This window comes from Caloenas nicobarica, chromosome 6 (assembly GCF_036013445.1).
Source record: "Caloenas nicobarica isolate bCalNic1 chromosome 6, bCalNic1.hap1, whole genome shotgun sequence".
Classification (NCBI taxonomy): domain Eukaryota; kingdom Metazoa; phylum Chordata; class Aves; order Columbiformes; family Columbidae; genus Caloenas; species Caloenas nicobarica.
In genome coordinates, this window is record NC_088250.1 from 21,328,704 (window position 1) to 21,340,954 (window position 12,251).

Consider the following 12,251-nt stretch of genomic DNA (forward strand, 5'->3'; position numbering starts at 1 on the left):
ACCTGGTTTTGTTCTGCTGGTTTTTGTGTGGTGTTTTTTCTTTTTTTCAAACGAGATGCCTTGTATCATACTCTTTTTAATTTGGAATAACTCGAAAATTGTATCTATTTGAATTTTAATTGCCGTGTCCTGCCACTTTCAAATAATAATGAAAAAATACGAATTATCGGGAGACGCTTGTCCTTTGACAGTTCTTCCCTGGAGCTGGTCCCTGAACGGGTGAGGAGCCCGTCGAGACCACCTGGAACTCGATGCAAACTCGGAGTGAAAAACCTCATCGGCGCGGCCTCTCCCTCAGCACCCCTCCCGCCCCAGCTCCCTGCGCCCCGCCCCGGGCCGGGCCGTGTGCCGCCCCCCCGCCCCGCCCCGGGCCGGGCCGTGTGCCGCCCCCCCGCCCCGGGCCGGGCCGTGTGCCGCCCCCCCGCCCCGGGCCGGGCCGTGTGCCGCCCCCCCGCCCCGGGCCGGGCCGTGTGCCGCCCCCCCCCCCGGGCCGGGCCGTGTGCCGCCCCCCCCCCCGGGCCGGGCCGTGTGCCGCCGCGCCCCCCGGCAGGAGCGCGGCTGGGGCTCAGGGAGTATGAAGGGTGCCATGTGTTTGGCTTGACGCCAAATTCCATTTTTTCTTGATATGCTACCATGTGTTCAGGAAAAAAAAAACAAACAAAAAACCCAAGAATGATCATGGATTTTCATATTCAGAAGTGCCTAAATCTGAGATGTTGGGTCTTGTTAAGGGCTGTGGAGAAATCCGGTGATATCATCAGGTGCACATTTAACAGTAAGTGTTATTTACCTGTGAGGTAAGTTTTTAGTCCTGTGAAGGTACCATTATACGTTCTCTGCCCTGGCAGTAAAACCAGAAATGTTTTACTAGAAACAAGCTTTTAAGTATATGTCAAGTAATAGGAAATACATCATATACAGGCAGACATAAATGTACAAAGCAATATGGCAGTGACAGGCAATAAAGAATAAACTCTATGCTGCATTCAATGTTTTGAATATAAGTTTTAAATGTTTTTTTAAGAAACAGATTAATAAAATACATTTAAAAATTAGACATGGCTTCCAGAAGAGACACACATGTCAAGAACCACTTTAGGCAAGAACTAGCATAATTTAGTGATGCCAGCTATTAGTTTAGTCACTCATATAAATCTGTGAATGTGTTTAAATTGTGTTTGTCATATATCTTGCTAGGTAATGGCAACTGAGGAAAGTTTACAGAAAAAAAGGACTAAATGTAACCGTGATGTGGTTGGGAAAGGTGGGTAGCTGAGCCACCTCCCTGTCTCGTGACCTGGAGAGCATGTAGGCCACAATTTGCGATATTTATCTGGTAACCCCTGAGTAGTATTCTGCATGTAATTTGGAAATCAATATTTTTTTCTTGAAATATTGAAATAAGATTGGTGGGAACACTTTTGCTCAAAAAAGGTGAAGTCTTCCTTGCAGAATCCATGCCAAATATCACATTTCTGTAACAGCAAGAAAAGAAATTACATAATTTTCATGACCAAAAGATTGCTTTCCAAAGCCATGTATATAATCTAAAATCAGGTACACTTAGTGATTGTATAATGGTAGTATTTGAAGATCTAGGTGAAAGAAGGGCAATTACTATGGCAAATGCCATGCTAGTCTTAATATACCTTAGTAATCCTACTCTTGATACTGCTGAAAAATTGCTATTTTGTTACATAGGGACTACATCATACAATATATGCAAAAAGAATTAAAGTAACCTTGCATAGGTAGAGTTTTTTAATTAGTAAGGATATGACTTCGTAATGTTAACATTCTTTAAATTAGTGGGTGTGGTTTTACATACAATGTTGGATACATGATAACAAACCCAAACAATCAATAGCTTCAACTTGCTCCTTATTAATGTGGAGATAAATTCCTACCTCCAGAAGAAAATACACAAGCCTCTCTACATTCCTCTTCACTCTCAAAGCGGTTTGCATTTCCATCGCAGCCACCATACCAAAACTGAGCACAAGCATTGGCCTGTTTATCATAATACCATTTTATGACATAAACACGGCATGGCCCTTGATCCAGCCTTAACTTGCATCGGAGGTCCAGGATACTTTCTAAAATAAAGGAAAAAAGGAATAGAAACAACTCCATTTTTAAAAGTCAATTGTATTGCATAGATTTTAACTTTTAAACCCTTTTTTTGGTTGTGGTGGTGGTGTTGTTTTGTTTGTTTGTTTGGGGTTTTTTTCTGCTAATGTTATACAGCAGTTTAAGATTCACTTCGAAAGATGGTAGCATTGAAGGTAAATTGGAAGTTCATCTTAGTAGGTCAAGTAAACTGTTCTTTTACTGGCATGGTTCTAGTAACTCCAGAAATAATAGTATTATGGCTCCACATACAAGAAGAGCAAACAATATGAATCTGATAATTTTGAAATATAAATTTTGAAATTTAATTATCAGCAATCAGTCTTGTGAGCAACCCAAAACTATGAGCCAAAGAGATGTAAGCTTGTTGCATCTGCTGTTTTCGAACGACAAGTATGACCATCATCCTTCTGCAGTACGTTGCTTTAGTATATTAGTTCTTTTTGTGGTGTAGGGGAAGAGGCCTTAGAATAGAGAGACAAATATAAAACTTCACTCTTTCTTTTGTAAGTTGTTTGTGCTACTTAATTATGTACACACTAGTTACATTTGAATGTAAAGCTTGTTGATCTAATGATTCATACAGATATGCATTTGAGGAGTGTGACATACTAACCTAGTCTTACTTTAATAATACCATGAGATAGAAGATACTTTTCCTTCAAGTTTGATGTTGTGACATCAAAATTCCGTCAGAATAATAGTTATGCCCATGTTCCAGGAAACAGAAGAACACGTTTCTGTTGCTCTCTTCTGTTTCTCCCATCATAATACGCTATTATTGGAACTCAAAAGTGTGAATCTCCCAAATGATGAAGAGAATACATCTGGACATTTCATATGAAAAGAATCAGTCCTTTGAGCAGTGAGCTAATTACTATACTTTCCTTCAAATGACCAAACACTGTTTTTCCTACTCTCCTCTGAAGGAGAAATGTATTTTTTCTGTCCAGTTCTGAAATCATTGTATATCTTCTCTGTCTTTAATGAAGCCTCCCATCTCCATGGACTGACCCATCCTGGCTGATGAATTACCTGCTCACTGGCCCACCTCTGCAAGTACTTTGTTCTCTTTTTGATGCCATTTATTACCTCTCAGGTTATAGCTGACATTGCTTCTGCTGTAAGTGGAACAGTGGGATTTGGTGTTTGGAAAGACAAGTACTGGTGAACAGGCTGGACAAGAACTGCAACTGGATCTGTTATGAAATCCTGAAATGGGTTCTCTTCCACAGCATGGGCTTACAAATTCTTCAGAGTGTGGAACAAAATTACTCTGATTTAAAGCCTTATGAGAAGTCAGTATCAGGATAAGAAGGAACAAAATGAAAAACTAGTTATGATCTATAACCTGGCCTTGGTGTGAGCCCTGCAGTTGAAAGAGATGATGTCATAACTTTATCTGATGATGATGGTTTGGATGGCAATGATGGTACCACAGCTGCAGGTGAAAAGAAACAGAATGAGACATTGATTTTTGATCAGCCAAAAATAACTAAAGGATGAAGAAATGAATGAAGATATAAATACCTCTAGTGTCTACTGTTAGCAAGGGTGACTGTTCCTCTTCTTGTTCCTCTTCATAGGCTTCATATACTACCACAGGAGGTACTTTGGTCTGAAATAAGCATTTGATTTTCTTTGCATTTCAGATATTGCGAAGAGTCTCAAAATGAACAAGCCCTTCATCATGCGGAGGTTTTCTAATGTTTTTCCTTCCCATTTATTCTGACTTCAGTATTAAGAATCAGCACTTTAACCTCACCTGGTTTACCAGGAGGGTTGTCAATCCTAAACCTAGGGTTTTTTTTTTTTGTAGTTCACCTTTACAGATTTCTATTTATAAACCCAAAAATATAGATAACAATTGAGTTTAATTACTATTCTTAGACTTAATTATTACAGTGTAATTGCATTTTAATAACATTAGGTTTCATGCTGTGGCACAAATATTACTGTATTAAACGCAGGACTAATAATCCTTGTAACAGTATCAGGAATACATTATAGCCATGCATGCAACATCAGAACTCTTACTTGGCCAAGCATGCCAAGTTAAAGGAGCTATTACAGTACCTGTTCTGTAGAAAAGTAGGGGGAATGTTACATGTTGCATCAGGCAACAAAATAGGAAATGTATCTAAAACTTTAGCTCATTAAAGCCTGCTGCATTTTCATACCGGAGCTAATGGTTGAGGAAGATTGCCAAGGCTCAGAGGACTTTCTACTGTAGATACTCCAGGTGTCTGTGCTGAAAGTGATTCTCTATTAACCTTGTTGTTCTGAAGTATGTAATGTAAAGAACTTGAAGATACTGAATGGAAAGATGGTCCACTTATGCTTGCACCATTTCCATTACGGTTGTATATTAAGGTACCATGTTCATCTTCACAAAATTGGTTGACTAATTTGGACTCCAGAGCTGTTTAAAAAAAAGTAAAAAACCTCAGCATACTGAGAAATTCAATCTATTTTTTGGACTTGGATTATTTATACATGTAAATAATACACATGTAATCCAGTACTCTTTCGGATTATTTCTATGCATCTAAGAAGATTATTTCAGGCTCTCTGGGCTATGGCTTTTATTTGTCCTAAATTTGTCAGCCCATAAGTCTTCTATGTGGTACAAAATATAATGAACTTGCCTAAAGGTGTTCATCTGGGCTTAGTAACAACGATTAGTTGGTAGTGACAAAATAACTGCTTACGTTGTAGTTGGGAATAACCAAATGAAAATTAGTTATATCCCAACAGAAGCAGAAATGTAGAATTTACCCCAGTGGGTTAGATTCTGGTTTCCAGTCCAGCAGATTGACAGTGCACGAGCACTTGCTCAGCTTAGAAAGCTGGTTTAAGCAACTGTTTTCCCGCACAATAGGTGACTTCTCTTGTTGGTGTGATGAATCATTGCCCTATAATGTGAGTCCTTAAAAGAAGGGAATCTGTATCTTTAGGTTCCTGTTAATTTGCACCGTGTAACTAAATCCTGATCAGCATCAAAACACAACGTTTCCGCTAAGACAATGCTTCCCCTGCCCCCACCTCCCAGTTCTGAGAAGCATCAGATACAATTCAGAATAAAACTGCAGTGAACGCACCTGGAAGGGTATTAAAGTCATCAATGAGATACATGTGTTCTCTGTCTGGATCTGAAGCAATCAGGTTTAGTTCACGCACAAACTCAAACTGTGTTGGATCAGAAGTATTTACAATTCCTATTGCATACATTTCGATGTTTGCTGCATGAGCCTCTCGAACAGCAACATCTAGTTTTACAGCTTCTCTCTTGTCTGCTTGGCCATCTGTTAGCACAATAGCTACTTTTCGCACTCCTGTTCGAGCACCAAAAAATCCTTCCTGGGTTGCTTTACGGATAGCAGTTCCTGTGTAAGTGCCTTCTCCCATGTATTGCATTTTTCTAATTGCTTGTTTAACATCCTGTCGAGTGGTGTACTTGTTGAGACCAAATTCTAGCCGAACTTCTAAACTGTATAACACAAGGCTAATTCTGGTAGCATTTCTGCCTACGGTTACTCTGTCTACTAAAGCAGTTACAAAGTCTTTGATAATCTCAAAATTTTCTGGTCCCACACTCTCAGAGCTGTCGATCACAAATACAAGCTCCATAGGAATTTCCTTACATTTAATACCACAACCTGCAAAGGAAAAATTAAAAAAAACAGATCATGATGATTTTACTTGGTATCCTTTTGGAAAGGAGAAGAATGTAAATGTAATGAAGGAAGAGTCTGAAAAATAAAGGTTTCCTGAGTACTTACCACATATCTCTTTAATTAATTTAATTATATCTTCTCTCTGGATATGAAAAAGAAAAAATATATATAAAAGCATTTTACTATTTGACTGTTTCAAATGAGGTATAATATTGACACTACCAAAGATTTTATTTATAAGGAATATCTGTGTTCTACAGGGACCTACAAAAAATCTCACTGCTTAACTTTCAAACCTGACCTTCCAAGCTTGGAATGAATCCCACGTTTTACAATAAACTATTTTGTATGGCATATAAGAACCATTAACTTGACAACACAATGACACCTCTATCTAAAACAATTAACTACTGTAATGTAAATAATGTTTTGTGATTATTTAGTTCTTATTAAAACTGAAAAAGTCAAAGCCTGTTCATATTTTAGCACCTGAATAATATGGATGTCCCTTTTAAATCTATTGGGAGTGGAGAAACAGACCCAGTTGCCGGAAGCGTATTGCTTGTAGTGAGCTGGTGTATGACAGAGTGCGGCAACACAGAACAGAACCGGGACTGGTGAACCTGAGTGTGCCTGGCCCACTGTGTTACCCGGCTCTCAGTGCCAAAAAAAGACCTGCTGCCTTCAGAGCTGTCTGTTCAGAGAAGTGATAGCTTCGCGACATGCAAACAAAGGTTTTTGCATTACTAGAGCAACCATTTGGGGCTTTTTTTTTAAAGTGTTTGACAGGATTCATTTGGCACTGAGTTATTCTTTCAAATACAACTTTTTGCTACTGCTGCTCAGCTTCCACCATAAACCTGAGGACTATTTATATCTCACTGATGTGTTTAATGTATTTGAGTCTAGTGCAGCTCAGGCTTAGCAGAAGTATAATTAAGTCTGTAGCGTGATATACTGTAACAGGTTTGAAGATTTTTGCTCTTTAGACTCTATTTCAGCACAAAGTAGAGGAGGAAAAGTCAGAAACCTTTGCGTGGTTTCTTTCTCTATTATTACTGAGACCACTTCTAGTCAGAAAGCTCTTTCCAAAATAACTGACATAAGATACATTTGATAGTATATTTCATTTTGTTTATATCTTGCATTAATGGGATTTAAATAATGGAATTTGCTTACTGTTAGGCCTTGCTCTCCCTTTGGTCCAGTTTTGCCCTGTAACAATGATAGTTAATTAAGCTACTGCAATTAGTTAATAACATTGTAATTCAGAATATGATTTCATCAATACCATTATTAGAATAATACTTGGCCAATAAGAACTTTGGCTAGAAAAAGTAGTGTTCATGTGATATTACCTTGTGCATACAGTATCTACAACCTCCTAATGTGATGAGTTTTTTATGGGAGTTGGATGACCTCGAGTCTCCCACTGGATCACTGGTTGTCAGCTTACATTAGAAAGGGAGATTCTGTGCAAAGCTTTCCTGTCTACCATGTTATGTTTGTGTCCTTTCTTAAGGGACTATACCTGCCTGACACCCTGGAATGATCAGAATTCTGCTTCATCGTTTGTGGGTCTAGCAGGGCCAGTGTCAGGGCAGGAACAGCAGTAGTATTTATGTATGCCTACTTATTAGCATGCAAATGTCAGCATAGAAGGGCACCATATTTTGCTTTCCACCTTCTGGGATGCTGCCCATCACCAGAGGTTACCATTGCCTTCATCTGTTGGCCAGCTTTGAGGGAAAGTCTGAGCTACAGTTACATGGTAGGCATAGGATAGAATTGCATAGTTTTGTCTCAAAACGTGACAATTGTATTTCACTGCCTTAAGAAAGAACCCATATCTGTGTTTTGGAAGTGGGGTATTCAGCATGGAAATGTCTTCTTTATGCTTTTAAAGGTTTTTCATAGTTTCAGTTTCTTAAGTAATTCAGATTACGTGTAGTTAAATAGCAAGAAGAACACACAACCCAGCTTTATTATTAAGCAGCTTAAGAAAACAGACATGATAAACCTGAGTTACTCACAGGTTCTCCAGATGAACCAGGGTCACCCACATCGCCTTTTTCTCCTTTTTTCCCCTTTTCGCCTGTAGTTCCTCGATCTCCCTTAAAACCATATTGGTAAGGGAAGTGTCAGTTTCTATTACACTTCACATTTCTCTCTAGCTGCCTTCATCAAATTCACCTTCAGCTTCTGACATGAATTAGAATTCTACATTAAAGATCATTTAAATCAATTGGTATTTGTGAATTTCTTGCATAACTTGTAGTATTGGCTAAGCAATTTTGGGGAAAAAATAGCTGAAGCAATTTGAACAATGAACTATCTCAAGTACATGCAGACAGAGGAGTTTCATGGGATATTGCATGATGGAAATTACCATCTGTGTCTGAGAAAAATAAGAGAATGGTAGGGAAATTGAGAAGAGAGGCAAATACATAGGTAGAATGAATAATGGGAATATCACTCTGAGAAAACTTTTTGCCCAGGAAAAGTTTTTGGAATCACAAATAGAGGAATTAGTGCCTCCTGGTTTGATTTTTAATAGGCTATGGGACTTTGTGCAGTCTTTCTGAGCTGATGTGATCGCATCCAAAAACTGATTCCAACACACATTTCTCTTAACATTCCTGTAGTGCCCAAATTTTGCATAGTGGGTGGGTAAAAGAAAGGCCATGATATTAAATCCAATATCTATATTTCTTCTAATTGCAGCCTCGTATGATATTAAAATAAGCAACACTGAAAGAGATGCTGCTATAAAATATTAAAGTGATCACCCAAACAGCTGGGGATTTCCCAAGTCCCCATTTCACAGAATTCACATGCCCCCAATGCGAGCTGACTGTAATGAGCATTTTCAGTATTTTGGCTTTGGTCTAAAACATTATCCCTGATATAGATATCATACCTTCTGTCCCAAAAGTCCTTCTCCAGGGGGGCCTCGTGGTCCTGGCATTCCTTGAATTCCTTGTTCCCCCTAATGATAATCCAGGTAGTGATATTAACCCTTTGTAATCATTCATCGTGCATTAATTTGAAGTGTTCAAAGAGAAAGTGTTTCAAACTGCATTTTAACAAGTATCTTGAGGCACTTGAGGTAGTGTAGTAGCTAGCTTATATTTCTCAAATACTTCATCAGTATGTCTAAAAATATATAATATTGAAATAAACACATTATGATTATTGGTTCTAATTCTCCTGATCTCTCTTTCCACCGCATTTTATTCCTCCTCTTTCCTTCTTTCTTGTTTCTTTTGTGTCTGTCTCATCTGATCTATGCTTTGGGTAAAAGTGCATGTTACAGGGAAAAACGAATATTACTCTTAGATTCAGGATGGAGACTCTTTCTCTACCATATGTGGTAGTTCATGTAACTACTTCAGACTCTTCGTGGGCATGAGAATTGTGTAAGAGAAAATGGTATTTTTAATTTTGTAAAGCTGTCTTTCACTGATAAAAGATGCCCCTGCTTCCTCCTCCCTCAATACACACACCTTTGGGCTTGCTGTTTACAGCAAAAGAGACGGAACGCGCTTTGTAGGTGCTGGTGTTATTGTTCTCATTTTCTAGCCTGAGGCTCTCCTCTTATAAGAAACAATGTGAAATCTGTTTCTTAATTCCTTAACACTGTGATGGTCAAATTGACCACTCGACACAGGTTAAATATTGAAGACACTGAGCCTTTTTACCTTAATTCCTTGAATACCTTCACCAGGAGGTCCCACAGAACCAGGGAGCCCTGGGCGTCCCACGGTTCCCTAGAGAGAAACACTGCATACGTTAAATACAATATTCATGATAAAAATACACAATAAATTGTTGTACCACCATATAGTTTCCTGTCCTGTATCTACCAAATCAATGTCTTTTTATAAGTAGTGAGGATAAGATTGCTCTAGCCGACAAAGAGTACTTTTATCTTTTATCAGATTATTTAATCCAGTTTATACTTCAAAGGAGTCACTCGGCTTAATGCTGATTGAACCTGAATCATCTTGCTGATAGAGATATACATTGCATTGAAGGTTGGATTGTTTTGGTGGGACATTGGGAACTGAATTAAGATTTAAGACATTATTATTATTACCATGTTACCTTTCATCACCATTAAGGTTACACAGTAAGGCCTGTAGACAAACATACTAATGTGAATTTGCAAGTAAACACTTGTTGCTAGTTCATAAGCTAGTTTTTAAAAGAACTCTAGAGAAAATGTTTCAGTTCCATATGTTATTCATAGGAAGCAATCAAAACCCACATAGTACAATATTCTCAATTTCCTCATTTGTAAGGATCCTGTGCACACACCAGCCTTTGGGACCAGCACTGGCTGGGAATGGTTTCGCCCTGCTCAGCTCTGGACCAAGACTTCATGCCAACATCAACTGAATCTCTAGGACCAGTAAGACACATTGTGCAGGTAATATATTTTTATGTTGCAAAATCTTTGCATTTGACCCTGCTCAGTTTGTTTACATTTACATTCTAAGAAAGTTTTTTTGTATTAATAGACTTCTAAAGCTGAGCTGTAGCAGCATAAGAGTTTCCAATTTGGGAGGTTTAATAGTGAAAATTGCTTTTTATCGTTAGAATTATTTCCAGGCCTTTGCCATGGTGTATATTGTAATTACACAAATAATCCTTTTTGCAGGGAGATTGGTCATCATACTGGTCATAAGATGATTATTAATTTACTTGATACAGTAAAAAAGACGAATTAATTCCAGCAGAACTCAACAGTATGCCTGTGGCTCTGACAGTGGTATAGGCAAGCCATTAATTCTGACCAGTGCTAGGTCTGAAGAAATTTTGGTACTCAATTGCAGCTAATGTCTGCAGGAGCTAAATATTTTGTCACTGATCTTTGTTGCAAGATTATCACTTTATAATTTATTGTATGCAATAGGAAGAAGGCCATGGTTTATGACTAGTCACCAGAAATATTTTTGGTTTTCCACAAAATAAAGGCTCCGTATTTCCTAGTTATCTTATTTGTTGGATTAGTTGTTTCTAGTGAAGAGTGAAGGGAGAAAACATGCATATGTGTGTGCATGATCACACATTTTTACACTATACTTTTTTTTTTGTTTCCTTTTTTAAAAAAATAGACAATGGGAGACATAACTCTTTAAATGGCTTACTTTTGGTCCTGGCAGGCCTTCTCCTGGGGGACCTGGGAGACCAATTGGTCCTCTACTACCGGGATCACCCTGAAAGTTGATACTTTAAAAAATAAGTAGTGAATACCAAAGTTCAATTTATCTTTAAAATTCTCAGCATCTGTTGTACTCAAATGGGACAAAGAGAGGAGGATGACTAAACAGCACGGTGCAAGTCTAAACAATGCTAACCTGTGAATACTGCAGGCAGGACAGGAAATTTATTTGGGATAAACAGCGGCTGGTAGTCTAAACGTATTCAAGACATGTACAGTCAACTATGCAAGAGTTACACAGGAATTATTCTGAATCATATAATGAAATCCAGGTCCCCTAAACAAACAAAAAAATCTTTTTGCTTGCTGCCTGGCAGCTGAATCAGAATGTATGTTCACATTGGCACTGTTCTAGCTTATTTTTCCTATCAGAGCCTTCAGACAGCTGGGGCTTTGAGATGAGTGGAAAAAATATATACATCCTTTTAAGAGACATTAAGCATATTTAAGTAGCTGTGGTCAAGCCTTCAACTGCCTTTATAATTCCAGTAATCCTGCAGTCAGCATCCAGATGAGTTCTGAAGTGAAGCTTGAAGATCTTCTGTGGGGTCTACCTTTTATATACTGGCAAGTAAATTAAAGCTGGATTTAAAAGGTGACCTTTGAGTAGGAATTATATCTGCATGAAGTAGAGTACGGACATACATTAACTTTCCTAGAAGTTAAGGTCTGTACCTTAGGTCCTGGTAGTCCAACTCCATCTGGGCCTTGTTCACCAGGAATCCCAGGAAGGCCTGGCAAGCCCTGAAATTACATGCACAGACACAATATTAATTTAATTTACAGCTATATTGACTGCATGCTTTTGTTAACATTAATGTGGTAGTATCTTGAATATATTGTCTCTCAGTGGGATCACTGTGGTCTAAAATTGGTTAAATTCTACTCTGATAAACCTGAAGTGGTGTCAGTGGCATTTGCACATGCATTGCAAGTCATGCAGGAGGCTTGCATGTGTTTGAAGTTCTGATCCAGAGAGGCAGGTGCAGAAGCAGTTCTGCATTGGATTGCACAAAAATATCAGGAAGTATTATAAATGAAATTCCAGTTTCCATTTTGACATTCATTAATTTTTATGCCTCAATGTGGCAATTGCATGCACTTTTATAGTTGTCTGTAGCACAGATAAATGCTAGTGTATCACCAAACCCCATGCCTCTGGCCAGCAATCGTCCTGGGCCTTCCTAAATCACAGAATGTTAGAGATTGGAAGGGAC

General features: G+C 38.5%; 1 protein-coding gene across 1 annotated transcript in view; it reads right to left on the reverse strand.

Moving 5' to 3' along the window:
* Nucleotides 1-1,467: 1,467 nt before the first annotated feature.
* The window catches only part of LOC135990439 (collagen alpha-1(XXVIII) chain-like), a 32,330-nt gene continuing 21,546 nt past the window's right edge, over nucleotides 1,468-12,251 (reverse strand). The window contains exons 24-36 of the mRNA XM_065638129.1: nucleotides 11,710-11,778; nucleotides 10,961-11,029; nucleotides 9,509-9,577; nucleotides 8,728-8,796; nucleotides 7,841-7,921; nucleotides 6,987-7,022; nucleotides 5,913-5,949; nucleotides 5,232-5,789; nucleotides 4,311-4,552; nucleotides 3,661-3,748; nucleotides 3,482-3,571; nucleotides 1,908-2,096; nucleotides 1,468-1,475 (exon numbers count right to left, since the gene is read on the reverse strand). Coding sequence (XP_065494201.1) covers nucleotides 1,468-1,475; nucleotides 1,908-2,096; nucleotides 3,482-3,571; nucleotides 3,661-3,748; nucleotides 4,311-4,552; nucleotides 5,232-5,789; nucleotides 5,913-5,949; nucleotides 6,987-7,022; nucleotides 7,841-7,921; nucleotides 8,728-8,796; nucleotides 9,509-9,577; nucleotides 10,961-11,029; nucleotides 11,710-11,778 — 1,605 coding nt within the window. The remainder of the gene's footprint in view (nucleotides 1,476-1,907; nucleotides 2,097-3,481; nucleotides 3,572-3,660; nucleotides 3,749-4,310; nucleotides 4,553-5,231; nucleotides 5,790-5,912; nucleotides 5,950-6,986; nucleotides 7,023-7,840; nucleotides 7,922-8,727; nucleotides 8,797-9,508; nucleotides 9,578-10,960; nucleotides 11,030-11,709; nucleotides 11,779-12,251) is intronic.